General features: G+C 43.9%; 1 protein-coding gene across 7 annotated transcripts in view; it reads right to left on the bottom strand.

Annotated features, from left to right (window-relative positions):
- Positions 1 to 11461, bottom strand: part of LOC141578019 (junction-mediating and -regulatory protein-like) — a 136373-nt gene extending 124912 nt beyond the window's left edge. For 3 of the 7 annotated variants that reach the window (XR_012507918.1, XM_074366567.1, XM_074366566.1), the window contains exons 1-3: positions 11126 to 11461; positions 10834 to 10998; positions 9217 to 9351 (exon numbers count right to left, since the gene is read on the bottom strand). Coding sequence is in view for 2 of the 7 variants with exons in the window: in XM_074366567.1 (XP_074222668.1) it covers positions 9217 to 9351; positions 10834 to 10869 (171 nt within the window). In the remaining 5 variants the exon portion in view is untranslated. Of the gene's footprint in view, positions 1 to 6389; positions 6615 to 7196; positions 7444 to 9216; positions 9352 to 10833; positions 10999 to 11125 lie in introns of those variants that run through there. The other 4 variants (XR_012507915.1, XR_012507916.1, XR_012507917.1 and 1 more) reach the window with 3 other exon arrangements.
- Between the last annotated feature and the right edge of the window lie 6841 nt (positions 11462 to 18302).

Below are 18302 nucleotides of genomic sequence, written 5' to 3'. Positions count from 1 at the left end.
ACTAATGAATCTTCTGCCTCCACAGTGTGAATATATTTTATGAGGGAAATGAGAAGTGAACTAGCAACACGGTGCTGGCTCCAGGTACGCATAGTGCTTCCAACCACGAGATTGTTGCAAATTACCCACTACTACTAGTGAGGCAAGTCCTTCTCAGGCATACAGGATGTCATGCAAAGGTCTATTATTAGACCCTTAACTGACCTAAAAAGCATGACATTTTAAAAGTCTCATAAGATAGATACATTCTTCCAAAAATAAACCAGCAATGTGTCTTGATACTTCACATTTGGCCCAAAATATTGATGCATTCAATGTATTATCATAGGGTGATCTGCTCAGAGGAAAGGCTAAGTGACAGGAAAATATTCTGCATCATTAATATTCCCTAATTTCATAGCCGTCATGCAGAAAGGAGCATTCAGCATGACTCAGGCTCCAACAGACACAAGCTCAGAACGTGCTGCCTCCTGCCTGAAGCCACCCAGGTCTCCAGTAGCCAAACTTCAGCTGGAAAAAAAGGCGGCAGAGGCCACACAGCAAAGCAACAGGCACTTCATGCTATCTGACTGATCTGGCAGCTGTCCCTTAGGTGATAGGGGAAAAGCAAAATATAAGATACTCAAGCAGTAAGGACTCTTGTGCATTTGTATTATTTTTCAAAAGCCTGCATTGCAGGATAGCACAACACAAACATAGGATCTTGTATTTACTTGTATCAACTTACAATTTTAGAGAAATCAATTGTTACTCAAAACTTTTTAAGGGAATATTTTAGAAAAACTGTCATACATTGGTTTGTCTCTCAGGATCCAGATCAAGGACAGATGTTCCCTCATGATAATTCATAAATTCTGAAGGTAATGTAGGAGGAAATTTTAAATATATTTGTGGGTAAAAGTATAATTATTAGAAAATATATATCCCATAGTGTTCAGGAAATGTCATGTTGATTTAGGAAATACACTCTAAACACATGTGAAAGGGAGCATGAGAAAGTGCCCAGGAGGGGTCAGGACAAAGCAGGGAAAACCTACAACTACATGAAGGCATAAGACGGGCTGGGTTTCTACTTAGTGGGAAAAAGTCTCAATGGTGAAAGGTTTAGCAGCAAGAGTTCATTATTTGAAAACAACTTTACTCATCTGTTTGTAATGAAAATTCAACTACACTAAAAAGAAAAAATAAACCAATGTTCCACTCTTCCCTGGTCCACTGAAAGTGTCAACAATATGGAACATTTCTATTTGGGATATTTGCAGATATGAGAGAAACACCTTGTGTCTTTTAAATTGCCACCCATCCTTAAGCCTGAGAATGACAAATTACCTAAAAAGGCAAAAAAAAAAAAAAAAGAAAGAAAGCTTTTCAAAAAGAGCAAGGAAAGAATCATCTCCTAATGAATAGGAAAGTAACTTTACAGTGACCTTCTTTCTAAAAGGTATACTAAAAGTGTCAGTTTATATAAAACTGTCAGGCACCTTTCTTAAAGGAAGAAGAATTGAAGTATCTATTACATGTGTAGAAATACTATGTAAAGTAAAAGCAGGCTTGACAATAACTAACAAGTGTCACTATTGGAAGAGTAATCCTTTCCCCTGACGGAAACTTGGGAACCCAAAGATAAATAAGATTTATGAAACCAGGCAAAAATATACCATCATCCAACGTAGCTATTCGTTGACATATGAAAAAAGTGTTGTGGTGCTAGCTATGATGTAAAATTGACCAAAGTGAATTATCCTTTCTAAACAACACTTGTGAGATACAGTCACTTAGGAAATAAAGGCCCCGCGCTGCCGTCACCACAGGCTGTGGCAGGGCTCTAACGCGCACGCGCACACGCCGTGCGGGGTCGCCTAGGAAACAGCAGCCGCCGGTAGCAGGACGGCGGAGCGGGACTCCGCACGCCGCGCCGGGCGCTGCAGGAGGTCAAGTCTCTAAGACGCATAAGTATCAAACCTCAGTGTTCTTACAGTTTGATGAATAATCCCATCTGGTTCAAACAGACCATAAGCACTTCTAATTTCACATCTAAAGTAAGTGCTTTTTTACAACTTATTTTCAGAATCTTTCAAAATTATACCCAGAAGTTTCTTCAGATACTCCAAAGACACTTCTGGCCATGATGCACAGCCATTATATCACTATGTGGTACCTTTTATATTATGGTATCTTTGAACAAGCAATGCAAGTGTCCCTACTTTTTGGCTGCATCCCTTCATAGATGGCATTGCCCATGTTCCTCAGTCCATGGTTTTCATTACAACGGAGGCAAAAGTAACTTGAACAGTAGACTCTGTGCAGAATCATTTTAAGACAGCCCCCAAGGAACATATCTCACTTAGAAAACAGGCCACCTGAAATAGCCAATCTCAGCTTTGCAGTAGAGGGATGCTCAGACTGCATGCAGGTGGACTTGGCACTTGTCTACATCAGGGGTCCATAAACTATGAGCCAAACCCATACTACCTCCAGTTTTTATGCATAAGGTTTTATTAGAACACAGTCACCTTCATTCACCTACAGATTGTCTGTGGCTGCATTTGCACTACAAGAGCAGAAATGAATCATTGTGACAGGACCATGTGGTCCACAAAATCTAAAATATTTACTAACTGGTCCTTCACCAAAACAAAAAACAAAACAAAAAAAAAACAGTTTGCCAACCCCTCCTCTACACAACGAGATGTCAGCGGCAGCACAAAACTTCTCCAAGTACCATCTCCAATCTACAAGCATTGGACTGATGCTAGCCTAGGCATGGGCTGCTAGCTCATCTGGTGTCAAACACACAAACAAAAATGCACACTTTTAAGTCTTTTTAATCATCTCATATCAATCCCAAAGTTGCCTGGGCAAAGCACATGACGTTACCATTTCCAACTACCAGAGTCCCACCATTCCCACTGCCTTTACTAGTAAACTATGTTAACCCAAAAAGACTGCCCTTTAAAGTTCATCAAACCATGATTTCACTTGCATAAAAATGTTGTGGAAGATAGCGGATGAGGAAGGAAGTTGCCCATATGGCATCTGTTCCAGAAACCACCTTAGATCTAACTCCCCATCTAAATTGATCTACCCTGGATGTTTTCCCATTGGAACAGTCACTCCTAAGAAGAGGCCAAAGAAGCTACAAAGGAATTGGTGAATTCAAACTAAGGAACACAAGACAGTGTGGCTATATAGAGTCCCTAAATCACAATCCTCAATCCTTGTTGGCATCAACAGTAAATTCCACACTTCACAACGAAAATTTTTAAATTGTTTTAAATTTTTAAAAAATCAGTCTTCCAGCATCTTATGCTTCAAAAATGTCAGGGTTTTTTAAGTGTCAAGTTGGTTATATTTGTTAGTTTTTTAATAAAAAGATTTTGTAAAGGCATTTTCAGCAATGCTGTGCCAGCAAAGTGCTCTCCCGTCCACTGTGTGGGACACAAAGACACACATCACCTACCAGCAGGAGAAGCAGCCTTCTTTGCCAAATATTTTAGCCCCACTTCATCATGTTGGGGACTAAACTCAGTATGATAATGAAAGGCACATTTTAAAAACATGAATTTGGTAAAACAGATCTGTCCTTTATGTATAAGTTCCTTAACAGTGAAATCCTACATATTCTTCTGAACTTAACCTCAAGAGACATACCCTACAAAAAGCTTGCCAGTAGTTTCAAAAATAATCATGTGTCCTGAGACTGGCTGTTCCTCCCTTTTCCACTTCAAGTTGTACTCACTTTAAGAACATCTATTTTAGGGAGAGTCTCATCCATCTCTGTTCTTACTATACCTTTGCTAACTTCAACAGATTCTCCTCTCCCAAGTAAAAATACCCATTTGTCAGCTCTTTGCTCTCCATCAGCACTCTTGAGAAACTTTAATACTTTGATAATGACTCCCAATTCTACATTTTCAGCATATTGCTCATAATTTTACTGTCTTGAGATTTCATCAGTATCCAACTTCAATTCGAAAATGTAATGTCCAAAACAAAGTCCACTGCCCCATTTCTGAATTACTTTGTATCAGAAACCACTAGCACCATGCTAATATATTGGGAGCACTTTTTCACTCCTCCATCTCTATCGCTCTTCAGTGACCATGGTATAAAAATGTTGGTTCCCTAGAAAAACAAAATCCGAATCCAGGTATAATGCCTTGGTTTAAAATACAATTTCTCCTCTATGGTTTAAAACTACCATCTCAGGAATATTGTTCTCAACTGATTCTTTGAGCTGTAAACACATACCCACTCAAGCACAAACAGACCCTAAGCTACTCAACAACTTCCCTGTGATTTCCCATCAACCAACTTCCTAATTACTTTTGTTTCCCACATCCTCCAGTTCCAAAAGTCTTAACACTTCATCTCCACCTGCTCTTTTCTTCCACTGGCTCAGACACTCCAGTATGTTCTGTGTAGTCCAATATCAACATTTCCCCAATGAAAAATGTACACACTTACATCTATAATGTACCAATCACTTTCTGTCATATAGAGGTCACAGATTAAAAACTGGTCCATTTCCCTTTCCCTACAGTTTTGTGCAGTCTGTGTATCATTGTCTCTGCCATTCATAAGTAAAAGCATCTCAAAGGCAGGGACCCCCAATTACTTTGTTGTTTCTTTGCTCCTAAATAAATACGCAATAAAACACTGACATGAATTTTAGCCAATCTATAGTAAAAGCAATAAAAGTCTTAAATTTAGTAAGCAACTCTGATGGAGTAGAATTTACACTCAAACTATTTTGTTGGTTTGTCCTCCCTTCCTCCCTCCCAAAAGCAGCCTATGCAGGACTAGATTTCTCTTCCTATCTTTGTGAAACATGGGATACATGACTTCCTCATGGTCACAAAATAACAGATAAAGCAACAGGTGTCTTCAATCTCACATCTAATATTACAACCATTACACAATAATTTAATGTCAGTGTCTATTTAAAATAGACAGAATTTAAGGTTCATAACAAAGGCATAACAATAACAAGGCATATAAATAAGGATAAAACAGCTGCAGAAGTTCCAGAGGAGGGCAAAGTGATTGTAAAACAGACAAAAAGAGTCAGGAAATATGATGGTAAAGAGGAACAGTGAAAATCTATAAAACCAGGAAAAGATGAACTCCAGCTCGTTCTAGCATTTCTCAAAACACACGCTCAGGATCTGTCCTGGAACTTTAAATAGACAGGTTTGGGATAAATAAATGAATTCCTAATAAAAATGAGGGCTAATAAACTTGTAGAATTTGTCACTTCAGAAGAAAAAAGTACAGGCTAAAAAGTGTTTGAGAAAGTTTTAAATAAGTTTGATCAAGGTCCTGAATGGAAAATTTAACACAGATGACTCAGGCTTACATTCACTCCACAGAGCCTCTCTCAGCAGTGGCTTCAGGACTAAGCCCACACAGCTGTCCAGGGGCCTGTGATCCTCAGTATGGTACTGTCTGCATTGTTATGTAAAATTCCACCTATGCCTAACCCTTAAAGTCTGTGTAAATATACAAAATATTCATTATCTTCCTGCACCTTAATTTGCCACTCTGAGAGGATACTTAAAATACAAATCAAAGATTCTATAGACTTCTCCTTTAAAGTAACAAAGGGGGATAAAAAATCATCCTCATTTGATAGAGAAGACAACTGAAATAAGTCACAAGTCATTCCACCAATTAAAAAATGCTGTCAATTAGGACATATGTTACCCAGGGGAAAAAAAAATTGGCTAAGGAAAAATGAAATACCTTTTTAATAAACTGGTTAAAGTACTAAATGCTCTCCCCCAAATCAGTTATGATTCCTAAGAACCCCAAGTTTCCTGAGTAACTGATCTCTGTTACCACGTCCTGCTGATACGCAGGAACTGCACCCAGGAAATGAGAAGGTAAAAAGTTCCTGTGCCGAAATGAAAACTCTCAAGGAAGAATGCAGAAAAGAAAATAAATTTTAATTTCAGGGCCTCACAGAGTCAGAGGCTTCCATTTGGGAACCCAAATAAGAGTTGCCCAGAAACAAAACCTAGAGCGCTGTTTCCCACCCGATGTACCAGGAAAAGCTACATACACAGAGATGTCCTCTGTGCGCACATATGCTCTGGCTTCCTCAGTTTCCTTTTACCAATTAATGGCCAGAAACATGCAAGTGTCCACTCTGCAGAAAGACAGAACTCCACAAAAAGAAACCTGCAGGCTTGCGTATCACACACACAGAGAACTAAAATGTTACAAAACACGGGACTGCCTGATACCTTCTGCCCACAGTGAGGACTCAGGTACCCCGCTCATCTATATGCTCCCAACACTCCAGGAAAACATCTGCAAAACACCGCAGGATGCACAGGCACCCTCGCCCTCCCCATCCCTCAACTCCCCTTCCTAGAGCCACTCACACTTTACAGAAGAGCCAGAGCTCTGTAGGTGGGCTGGTTCCCTTCCTCCTCGGGATGGAGGCGGCAGCTGCGGCAGGGCCCGCGCCTTACTGAGGAAGAAGCGGGGCAGCCACCCAGGTCTTTTCAACACCAACAGAGCAGAGGAGGCAGCGGCCCCACTTCCCTCCTCTTCTCTTTCTGGGCCTCTTCAGGCTGGGTCTTCTGCCGGGCCTGGTCCACTTGTACCTGGACAGTCAGGTTTGGGATGCTCTGTATTTTGATTTTAATAAAGTTCCCTCTGGGCGAAGGCTGCAGTCGGCCCTCCAGGTCCCCCCAAACCCGCCGCCCTCGGGGCTGGGGGGGGTGGGGCCCTAAGACGTCCTCCCGGAGTCCTGCCGAGGAGCCAGGGTCCAGTGACTGGTTGAGGGAGAAGACCCCCAAGGGGGCAGAAGGGAGGGCGAGAGAAGGAAAGGATGGCGGCGCCGGTCCTGCTGATCCCGCTGCCCGGGCCACTACTTCATATTGAGGTCCCCGCCCACACCCCTGGCTGGGGGGTGGTGGCCGAACTTGGGGTCCCGGCTCATATACTCAGGGTGGAGATGCTATAGACGCAGAAGGGTGGCGGAGATGGCACTGAGGTGGGGGATCCAGCCAGCTCCGCTCGGCGCCACCCTGGCTTCCGGCTCCCACAGGTGTCGCTGAGGCTGGGACACCCTCCCTCCACCATGGGGGTCCCTTGCCCCAGGCCCCAGGATGAGACAGAAGCTCCAGCCACATCTCAGCGCCCTCTCACCGCGGAGCCGCTGACGAGCCCCGCCCGAGGTAGCCGCCTCCCGGCCCCCGGCTGCCGGCTCGGGCTCCGGCGTGTGCAGCTGCCGCTGCCGGCGGGGAGGGGAGTGGGGAGACGGGAGGCCGTGGCTCCCGCTGGCCCCAGGTTGGGCGCAGGTCTCGGCTGGGCCAGCGCACAGGGGCTGGGTCCCTCGGGTGCTCCCTCGCTCTCATGCTGGCGGTGGTGGCAGCAGCTCCAGAATCTCAGCTCGCAGTCTTGCTCGCTCAGTGCCTGGGTCTGGCCTCACTCCAGAGAGAGGGGAGGAGGGAAAGCGGTGCAGACTGATGACAATTATAAGGACACTAATCCCATTCGGGAGGGCTCCACCTTCACGACCTCGTCTAATCCTAATCACCTTCCGAAGGCCTCACCTCTTAGTACATCTGAGCATCTCATAGGGATGAAAAGGAAGGGGGATGGAGGGGCAGAATAGAATTTCAACGTGTGAACATTCAGTCCATAACGCCCTTAAAGATGTTTTTCTTAAGAAGCCGGTCTACCCCAGAGATGAATTGCCAGTGTTATAAACCATAGACATTTCTACCATAGTTTTTGTTTTAAATAGCAATTTAAAACAAATTTGGTATGCAAATATTGGTAACATGTAGAGTTTTCTTTTTGGCTTCTTAAAGTTTAAAACTTCTAGCTATGTAATTCCAGGATCATTTTTAATAAATTAATTTGTGATCTCTAGATGACTGGATTTTAATTTCTTACATTATCATTGCAAAACACATCATATTAGTGACATTTTAAGCTCTTTTTTTAGACCCATGTGTAAGAATGATGATTAATTTCCCTTTTACAACCACAAATTATTTTTATTTAGTTTAAAACAATCTGAAACTTACAGAAAACTGCAACTAGAATATAAAGAACTTTTTTTAAATCTTGAACGCCCATTTGGGATTGAGTTACCAACCTGACTATAGTTCCCTGAGGCAGCTCCAACACTAGCTCCCTTTCTCAGAGGTGGGAGGTGTGGAGACGTGGACTATACCTCGCCCGATCTGCACAATAACTCCTCACCCACCCCACAACCCCCATCATTTGCATTTCTGTTGTTCTGGGTGGGGGCAGTTAAGGTCTTGGCCCCAAATTCTGGGCCAAAGGCAGAACTCATGCAAACTGTCCCCTGCCCCAGAAAGTGCAGTTTCTCAATTCGGAAGGAGGAAAAAGGCACACCCACAGCAGAGCAGGGGCAGCAGACGGGAGTGACCCCAAATTTAAAGCCCTGAGGAGCGGGTCTGAGAACAGTCTTGGCCCTGCTGTCCCGAGCAAGAAGCGAGCATCCAGGCCTCACCTACATTTGCCTCTGAATTTCGTGCTTTCCCAGAAGGTCTAAGGGGTGGACTTCAGCCCCCAGGCTGTCACATGACCCACTATGGTCACATGATTCACGGACACCGGGGACAGTGGTTAGTGTCTTTTCACCTCTCTGAGCACAGGTTGGAGTGGCCGTGGTTTCCCAGGGCAACCTGGCGGGTAGGAGCAGTCGCCGCTGCCCTGGTGGAGGCTCCGTGGCCTTCTCCTCTGTGCTCCTGGGAGTAGTGCAGTGACAACAAGGTCACCAGAGCCAAAGCAGGAGTGACAGGTGTGGTGGGCCCACCCATGGCTTCCTGGGAAGTGCAGGTTAGCTCCCCTAAACCTTGTATTTCCTCACTTCTCATCTCTCCCTAACCTTCTCCTCTAATGTCCTTTCAGCTTTCTGCCTTACAAGGGGAAGCCTGGGGAAAAAAAGTAACTTATTGGATGATTTCCAATTTGCACTTTCCACGTGTAAAGCCCAGTGTGGGCTTTGTGAGAGAAACGCAAACCTGTGAGAAAGAACTCTGTTGTTAGGATAAGGGACTGTGATCCACCATCTAGTGGACAAGAAATTGAAAATACACAAGCAGGTTTTCCTTTTCCCTTGTCTAGAAAAACAAGTGTCCCAGAAGCGCACAGCCTAGGCCTAGGCTCCAGCCTTCGGCAGTGAGTAACCAAAAGCTATGACTGGAGCCCAGACTAGGTCTTTACCTCCTGGATGTGCTTCCTGGTCCTTCTGCTGCAGCTCGCTAAGGGTTCATAATACTCCCAGTCGTGGGTTTCCGTGAAGAATTCTTGGGAGAGGATCTTCCATCCGCAGGTGTCCAGGTCGTGGCCCAAGTAGACCTGAAGTCGACGATGTTAGGTAGTTAGATAGAAATGAGCACTGGGCAGGGGGAGAGGAAGGGGGAAGGAACAATCCAGTAAATAACAGTATGTATGCATTCAGGATAAGGGACTCCAGAAATTTTCGCTTTCTCTAAATGAGGGCCAGCAAAAGAAGCCACTTAAAATCAAAATGCTGCAGCTGCATATAAGAGAAGGACCCGGTGTAACTTGAATCAATGCTCATTGTAACGTAATTAACATTACAGTCTGAGCCCCCTCCCATTGGTTTGTCTATGTGCTTCATGGGTAAAAACCTGCCCAAAAGGGGATGGGCATGCCAGAGCACAAGGAACCTGAGCTGTCAATCAACCAGAGCAAAAGGAACTTGAGTCGTCAATCAGCTTGTTAACTCAAAGAACCTGAGCCATTAATCAATCAATCACACACACACACACACACACACACACACACACACACACACACACACACACACACACACACACACACACACACACACACACACACACACACACACACACACACACACACACACACACACACACACACACACACACACACACACACACACACACACACACACACACACAAATGCCCTTAAGACAGGATATAAGACAGAAAAACAAAGGAGCAGCGCCATTTTTCCTCTCTTGGATTGGCCAGCTCCCAATTCTTGGGAAAGTACTATTTTTTACTACCTTTTCATTTTACTAATAAAAATCTGACATATCACACTTTCTTTCTCTCGTTAAAAATTCTTTCTTTGAGGGATGACTAAGAAACGAGGTAATTCTTATTTCCCTTTTCCCAGTAACAGTAACAGTGGCGATCTCCTGCTCAGTCACCTCCGGGACGCCCCCAAACAGCACTGTCCACATGCCCAAGATCTCCTCGGGGAATATCAGCAAGCACTGCTCCAGCTGCGAGTTCACAGGGCTTGGCTGCTGGTGCACTGAGCGCAGATCCTGGAAGAAGCGCCCGGACCAGCTTCACGCCCTGGCGGAGACTCCAGCTCCACAGCGGGCGTCCGCTGCTCCGTGAATGTGAGTCCCGGGTATGCCGGATCCGCCTCATCCTCCCTCAACATTTCTAGCACCTCAATCTAGGTGACCACTCTGCAGGCGCTCACTATCCACACTGAGGACACCTGGGCCTCCATAGGCGCCAAGGGGGCTGCCACAGAGGCACATCTCTACCTGCAGATGTGCTCAGGATCGGGCTGGACTTGGCCCACACTGGGATCCAGAGAGGGCTTCCCACCTCTTTTCCAGACAAACTTCAGGGCAGCAGGTCCCCTCGAAGGCTGCACATGCTCCATGGAAAGCCACCCTCGGTCCAGGACGGGAGCTTCTGGGGCCCAGGGCTTCTGCCCTGGGTCACTGAGGCAGTGGCCCCAGGCCAACCCCTGCCTGCTGGGCTGCACAGCCTGCAGGTCCTGTTGGACATGGGTGTGCCAGGCTTGGCGCCCCATCCCGCACCCACCTGACCGCTGGTGCCGCTCCTCTGCCTCTGGGCCATCCGGTTTTAGCAGGTTATGGCAAACTTGCCCTCAATCTCATTCCAGGAGATGATGAAGATGAACTTGTGCTTCTTCCGCTTGTAGAACACATGCAGCCTCCAGGCCACCCAGTCCAACTGGAGTCTCTCCTTGAGCGCCAAAAACATGGTGGCTGCAGGGCCAGGCCCCGGGGAAAGGGTCACCAGCCCTGCCCGCCAACGGACTCAGCCGCTGGCTGTGCCGTGCCCAACAGCACCCCCGCCCCCCACCGCTTACCCTCGCCAGGCGCCTTCGGCCATCCTAAAACGCTGAGGGGCTCTCCCTGCTTGCTCGCCCGCCTCTCTGCCTTCCGACCGCCCCGCTTCTTTGTGGCGCAGCTCGCGGGAAAGAGAACACGCCCCCAGGAGCATGTAGTTCACACGGTCACGTGCAAGGGGTATCTGTTTACAAGCCCCGAGCTGCCGCAGCGCCTGGCGCGAGCCCTAGCCACCCCCTGGGGCGAGGCCGCGGTGCTGCACCTGCGGGGCTCCGGAGGTGAGGCGCGGTTCCGTGGGGCCAGGCATGTGGTCGGGAACCGTGTGTGTGTCTCCACCGCTAGTACCAAGGCCGATCTCCCCGCCCCCCCTCCTCCTCTTCCTGGCAGCCAGGAGCTGGCTTGACGGAGGGTCGCGTCTCCTAAACTTTGTGCCTCAGTATTGTCAAAATGTCGCCAGTCGGCTGCTGACATAGGCTCCACTAGGACGTAAACACGGACACGTGCCGCACTCTGGTGCCGCGGTAGCGGCGGCAGCGCGCACAGCCGCCCGCGCCCGTTGGCCCCGCCCCCAGCACCCCCGCCCCGCCCCGCCCACTGGCAGCTGAGAGCCCCTCCCTTCTTCCTTCCGCGGAGCCGCCTGCGGGCTGGAGCCGCCGGTTGGCCGGCGGTGAGAGTGGCAGGTGCGCCCTGCGGTAGAGGTGGCTCCGAACCCAGGAAAAGAGGAACAAAGACGGAGGGACTGAGAAGTTTTGAACTCCATTTATTCAAAGGGACCCTCAAGTGTAAGTTTTCCTCCATTCACCCGGGGGGATAACTTCTAAATTCAGAAAGTACTCCGTATCATATGAACTATGTGCTTTATTTTATTGAGACCCCCTAGGCTGTTGAATTCTCTCCTAACATCCTTATGATACAATTTTTAAGATATGAAAGGAAGGTGTCTGAAGACAACTCAGTAGAACTCCGAAACAAAATAAAATTAAGTGAAAGTTAAAAAAAAAAGAAAGAAACAAACAAATAGAGGAAGGAAGGGAGGAAGGAAGAAAGGAAGAAAGAAAATACAGACACCCCAAGCCCTACTACCTCACAGCACCTCTATGGTTTCCCACTACCTCTCCTTTTCCTCCATTCTACAGTGGCATCTTACAATTATTTTCTTGGATTTTTATTTTATTTTTGCCATTGCTTCCTCTAAAAAAATAAGAACTTAATACACACTGGAGTTTCAGAGGACAGCATTTAGGATACTGAAAGGAAAATTGACAGCAGTTGAAATCAGTGTTGGCAGACGTAGTTAAGGACCTTATCATGTCTGTCCTGAACTTTTCATTCAGCAAGTGTTTACTGAGATACAAATATGTACATGCCAGGAACTGTGCCGTATGATAAAGATGTGAAAAATAATGGAGCTTTTTTAAACCTACTATTTACTGAACACTTAAGTTGCGAGGAGCTGTACACACATTACTTCACTTAACCCTTACAATCTACAAGAGAGTTCAATGAAATTTATAAACTTTTTCCAATATGTGCTAAATGGGCTAGGACAGTCATAATCCCTGCCCCAGTAAAGTGTTTGGTCTTAGTGGAGCAGATAGATAAGTGATCTGACAATTGCAATTCTGTATGACAACAGCTACTGTAGGAGAGGTACATGTGGCTGAAAGACATTGGAGGCCACCTCAACCCCTGGGAGGACGGAGAAAGCTTCCTAGAGGAAACAAAGGCTAAATTTGACCTAAAGCACCTAAAGGATGAGGCAGCAAACGTTGATGAAGAGAAACCGGCCACTTTCAGTGAGAAAAACCCAAAGTTGCACAATGTCTCTGTTATCCCCCCATATTACAGACAGATAAAGTGAAGCACAGAAATTAAGTAACTTGCTCAAAGACATGGTGGCTGAACCAGAATTCAAAGTTTGTTTTCACTTCCTTGCTTATCCAACTTCCATTCTCTCATCCTCCCAGTGGTCTTTTGTCAATACTCTGAACTCTTGAACAACAGGGGTTGAACTGTGAAGGTCTATATATACACAGATTTTTCCCCAGTAAATACATGGTGAGCAGATTCCTAACATCAACTGTCACAATGCAAAACCCAGGGCCTGCACCCAATTTCTGGATGTATTTAATTTGAACAGACCCAGATACCATTGGCTAAAATGGAGGGTGAGTGCCCGTGAGAAAGGACTCTTTAATGACATAAGAATAATTATAAACATTCTACCTACCCTTCTACAAAGGGCCTTATGAGAAAAGTGTACCAAACACTTATTGGACTTAAATGATGCCCAGATAAATAAAAAGGTCTTCAGGAGGCCAAGGCTGTTGTGCAAGTTTCCTGGAATCTCAGGCCATGTGAACCAGCAGATCTGATGGTAGCTAGAAATAGCTGTGCTGATTAAAGAGAAAAAAAAAATATTGGCCTGGTTCACATGTGGGTTAAGGTGGCAAACTGATGGCAGCCATAAGTGAACAGTTGTCACACTACAGCTGCACTCAGAGCTCGCCCTAAAGGAACGCATCCCTAAAGGGACATCCTCCCAGTGGGAAGAACTCCAAACAGAACAATCCATACATTACATTATATGGAGGCAGAAGTGGCCTGAGCTATGGATATGCATAGACTACTGGGAAGTAGCAAATGACTTTTTGTCAGGGGCTTTGGTAAAGCAAGAAAAAAAAAAAGAAAACAGAGACAAGGAAATCTGGGGAAAGAGGCAAGTGGATGGATCTCTGGGGGCAGATATATAGCATGCAGACCATTGTCTCGTGTTAGTGCCCACCAAAGAGCACTCTCTGAATAGAAGACTCTCAGCAATCAACTGGACAGCTTAGTTTGCTCTGTGAGTGTGAACTATACTCCATCCTTAACCTTTAGCGGTCCCCTGTTTGGACGATCGGTGCATGAACAGATATGACACCATGGCTGGGAAGAGCCGTGGGTACAGCAGACTGGGATCCCTCTCCCTAATGCAGATCTAGACCCTGCTCCTTTCTGAGTGCCCAGCTTGTCAACAGTAGAGCCTGGTCCTGAGTCTGTGATATATTATCCTTCAAGGAGACCAGCCAGCCATTTGCTGTCAGATTAACTTTATTGGATCCCTTCCACTCTAGAGATGGCAACAGTTCATCCCTGCTAGAATTTAAACCTACAATGGTAATGCATTTTAATTCTCTGCCAGCAAAGCCTCCACCAGCACCATGAATTTGGGGCTTACAAAATGCCTTACTTATTGGCACAACATCCTCTACAACACTGTGTTTGAGGGATTAATTTATGACAAAAGTTGTGAAACCAGGGGTGCATGAGCACTGATTCCACTGGGATTACCATCTGTCTCATCACCTAGAAGGAGTTGATCTGATATAGTGGTTGGATGAGCTGTTGATGGCTCAGCTCAAGTTTCAGGTTGGGGAAAGTGTGTGCTATGTGTGCTGTATCGATGGCTGACATATGGTGCTGTCCTGTCAGGAACCAAGAGGTGAGAGTACAAATGGCCCCATTTACCATTACTCCTAGTGACTCAATTTCAAAGTTTATGCTTCCTGTGTCTGAAGCTTTAGGCTCTACTGGATTGGAGATCTTGGTTTCCAAGAAGGAAAACACTTCCACCAGAGGACAACATAAGCATTCCACAGGAACTGACTATCATCTAGCCACTTTGGGCTCCTGATTCCAGTGATTGGCCTTCTCATTCCTGGATCATCAGACAAAAGAGAATTAATATGTTAATATATTTTCAAGATTAACTTGCCCTTAGTAACGTGAAGAACCTGGGTCACTGCTGTATAGTGGAGGCAGGAAGGAATAGTCACAAACTTCACTGATGCATCACCTGGTGTTTTGTGACAAGTGATAATGGTATCTTGGCATTTACAGCAACTATGTCCTCATGGAGGTAAAGCAAATCAAACCTAGATGAAGAAGGTCTGGCTCACTCTACCAGGCAGGCAACCTTAGATCAGCTGAGACACTGGTCAAAGATGAGAGAAATTTAGAATTAGTGGTGGGGAGGAGAGATGCTGACTCTCAGCAAGGCTTTGGGAGCAGCTGTAGCCACCAGGATATTCCACAAACCCTCTTATAGAGATTGCAGCTGGCCAGCACCTGGAAGGAGACTCAGGGGCAGATTAGAGTTAAGGGAGAGAAAAGGTGGGTCTGAGGAGTCCTAAGGCTCTAGTGCACCAGCACCCACTCTGAGCATCACTTAGCACCCTCCTGGCCCCATGTCCTACTGCAGGCACCTGTCCTACTACCAGTTCTTGGAGACTTTGACCAGCTTCCTGCAGGTGCAACTGGGGAGTCCCTTACTCTGGCTAAGGCGTGAGCCTCTCCTTTCCTTTCCTGGAAGCTTTCTGACAAGAAATGCAGGATGCGGAATGTGCAGCCTACAAGTGCTTATGTGATAGTCAAAGTCCAAGGGCCACTAAATCCATGGCAGGTGGAAGCCTGTGGGAAAAGCCTTCTCTTCATTTCCTGGCTTTCATGAGGCCTCCCAGAAAGCCTGTGGACTCCAGCACAGGTCGACCATGGTCATTGTGATAACATATCCATACTTCAGCATTTCCTTCTTCCCTGTTTTCACCGCCTTGTTCATTATTCCTACTCTATGGGTCACATTCCCAGATAAATTCCCTTTGAGGAGGCCTTTTTGGGAGGAATTCATGTCAAGACAGTAGTCTTATTAACTAAGTTGAAGTAATGAATTCAAATAATTCAGATCTTAATATACAATTTTGCTGCCTTATTCATATGTACAGGATTTAGGAAAAATGATGGTTTTGTAAATTAAAATAATTGTTTCAACTTAGCCAAACTTTATTCAATTTCCATTTGAAAGTTAGTAGTTGCAGGAGTAAGTTGTTATATCAATAAAATGTTCATTTTACTGTATGTAATGTGCACACATACACTTTGAGATTTATACACTGTGAATAAGAGGGAATTCTTATGCTTCGAAGTAGTATGAAATTGTCCAACACTCTTTCTATATTGTTGAATAATTAATACCGTTACATTCTCAAGGTAAATAAATATGAAAAGAAGGGAAATGATCTTCAGTAACAAGGTAAATGGAATTTGTGGCATTATTTCTGTTGATATTTGTAATGTCAATTTACATTTCCACCATCAGAGGTCATGAAAGAAAAATGGTGAAAAGAAAATTTGAGCTTTGTTGAAAAAGCTGAAGTTTGAAATCTGAACTGTAACATTCTTAGTTTTTTTTTGGTTTTTTTGTTTGTTTGTTTGTTTGTTTGTTTTTTACAAAGGAAGAGCCACAGTCTACTTAATTTTATATGTAAAGGAAGAAAAATAATTTTTAATAATAAACTTAACTGATAGATTACAAAAACATGAGGTTCTTATTTGACTTTGGTTCTTTCAAATTTTAGTTTAAGAATAAAATTGTAAATGCAAAATGGTGACTGATTGTCTTGGGAATATATAATATTTATTTCAGCTGGGTTTGTGGGTCTGTAATTGATGGAAATTATCCCACTTATTAAAAAAGAAAGGAAATAAATACAATTAATACTTAGAAATATTTAGGAATACACTTCTTTGTGAAAATAATATCCACTTCATAAAGCATAATAAAGTGTGTCTCAAAGTTTTCATTTGAGAAACTGACAATGCAAAGTGTATCAAATATCTTATTGATAATAAATTTTAATATAAGTGTCTAGTATTGATATATATTTTGTTATTGGTAGCATGTGTTGATTTAAAACCTTTCTTGCTCTAAGTAAATGATTAGAAATTAAAAAATAACAGTGAGTTAAAATCATTATTTGAGTTTAAAAAAAGCACAGAAGTCATCACTTGTCATGACACTTTTTGGGAGATAGTAATAATTTTAAAAACCTTCTTATAAAATGAAAATAATATGTTTGCATTATCATAGTTTCATATGTTTTCAAAAACTCTGTGACACATTAAATAAGGAAGTCACAAGAAGACAACTGCTGTGTGAATTTACTTGTATGAGGTATCTGGAGTAGACAGAGTCATAGAGACAGAAAGGAAAATGGTGGGTCTGTGCATTATTTACTGGGTATTGGATTTCAGTTTTGCAAGATTTGAAAAGAGTTCTGAAGATTCTACAACAATGTACTTGTTCTTAACATTGCTAATCTGTACACCTAAAATGGTTAAGATAGTGAATTTTATGTTATGAGTATTTTACCACTATTTTTTTAAATGGGAGATAAAAAATACTGTGCATATAAATTGACATCAGACAATCAAAATCCTGGTAGGGGGAAATTGTATTTGACTTACACAAGAAATTTAGATTAAAATGTGACACCATCTACCCAAGATTCCTCATTGATCCAACAAGTGTAACAAAAGAATCCACACCATATTGTCATGAGGAATAAATGAATTAAAACATTTAAAACTGCTCGTCGGTGACTGTACATCACAATGCTCAATGCCCGTTAGCTCTCGTGTTGTTGTTGTGAAACACTTCCTCGTATGCTGCGCCTAGTACCCAGATTTAATACCTATTATTATCATCATTATTAGTTGTTCTATTTTCCAATCTAGTGTATAAAAAGACACTTTTCGTATGTATCTTGGAAGCCCAGGGACGTCACAACCATCAAAAAGCCTTAAAAGTAATAAAAACAGAAGTCTTTATCTCAAAGAGGAATTCATTTTTGTGGGCTATTTGTTTAAACAGCCAAAACTTAGTCTTCACTAATGTCCGTACAGGTGTCCCTCCCCTTGCTTGTCCTCTTTTATTGAATCAGTTCTATCTTATTGGGTTTAAATAAAGTTCTGGCAGCACCCATACTGCTTACATGTGCAGCCTGCTTCTGTCTGAAGTTGTTCTCCGTGTTACAGGCAATGACCGTGGGGGTGCAGTGGATGAGGAGGCCAATTAGCATCTGGGACTTCAGAAATTTTCACCACAGATTTCACTTTAATTCATGCTCCTTTCTTGATAAGAGTCACTATTCTAAAGTCATTCTTTGTTGTTGTTGTTGTTGTTGTTGTTGTTTTAATTTTACTTTTAGATTTTTTTGTTTCTCTCACTTGTTTATTTCTTTAGTAAATTTAAGGTCCATCAATTTTAACATAAAAACAGATTCTGCTACTTCTGTGAATACTGATGTGTTCTGTTAGTTGAGAAATATTTTATCTTGGTTTGTTTTAGGTTATAAAATCAATTTCAAGAGGAAAAAT

This window comes from Camelus bactrianus, chromosome 6 (assembly GCF_048773025.1).
Source record: "Camelus bactrianus isolate YW-2024 breed Bactrian camel chromosome 6, ASM4877302v1, whole genome shotgun sequence".
Lineage (NCBI taxonomy): Eukaryota > Metazoa > Chordata > Mammalia > Artiodactyla > Camelidae > Camelus > Camelus bactrianus.
Note: the sequence above shows the minus strand (reverse complement) of the source record. Positions and strands in the feature narration are given on the sequence as shown.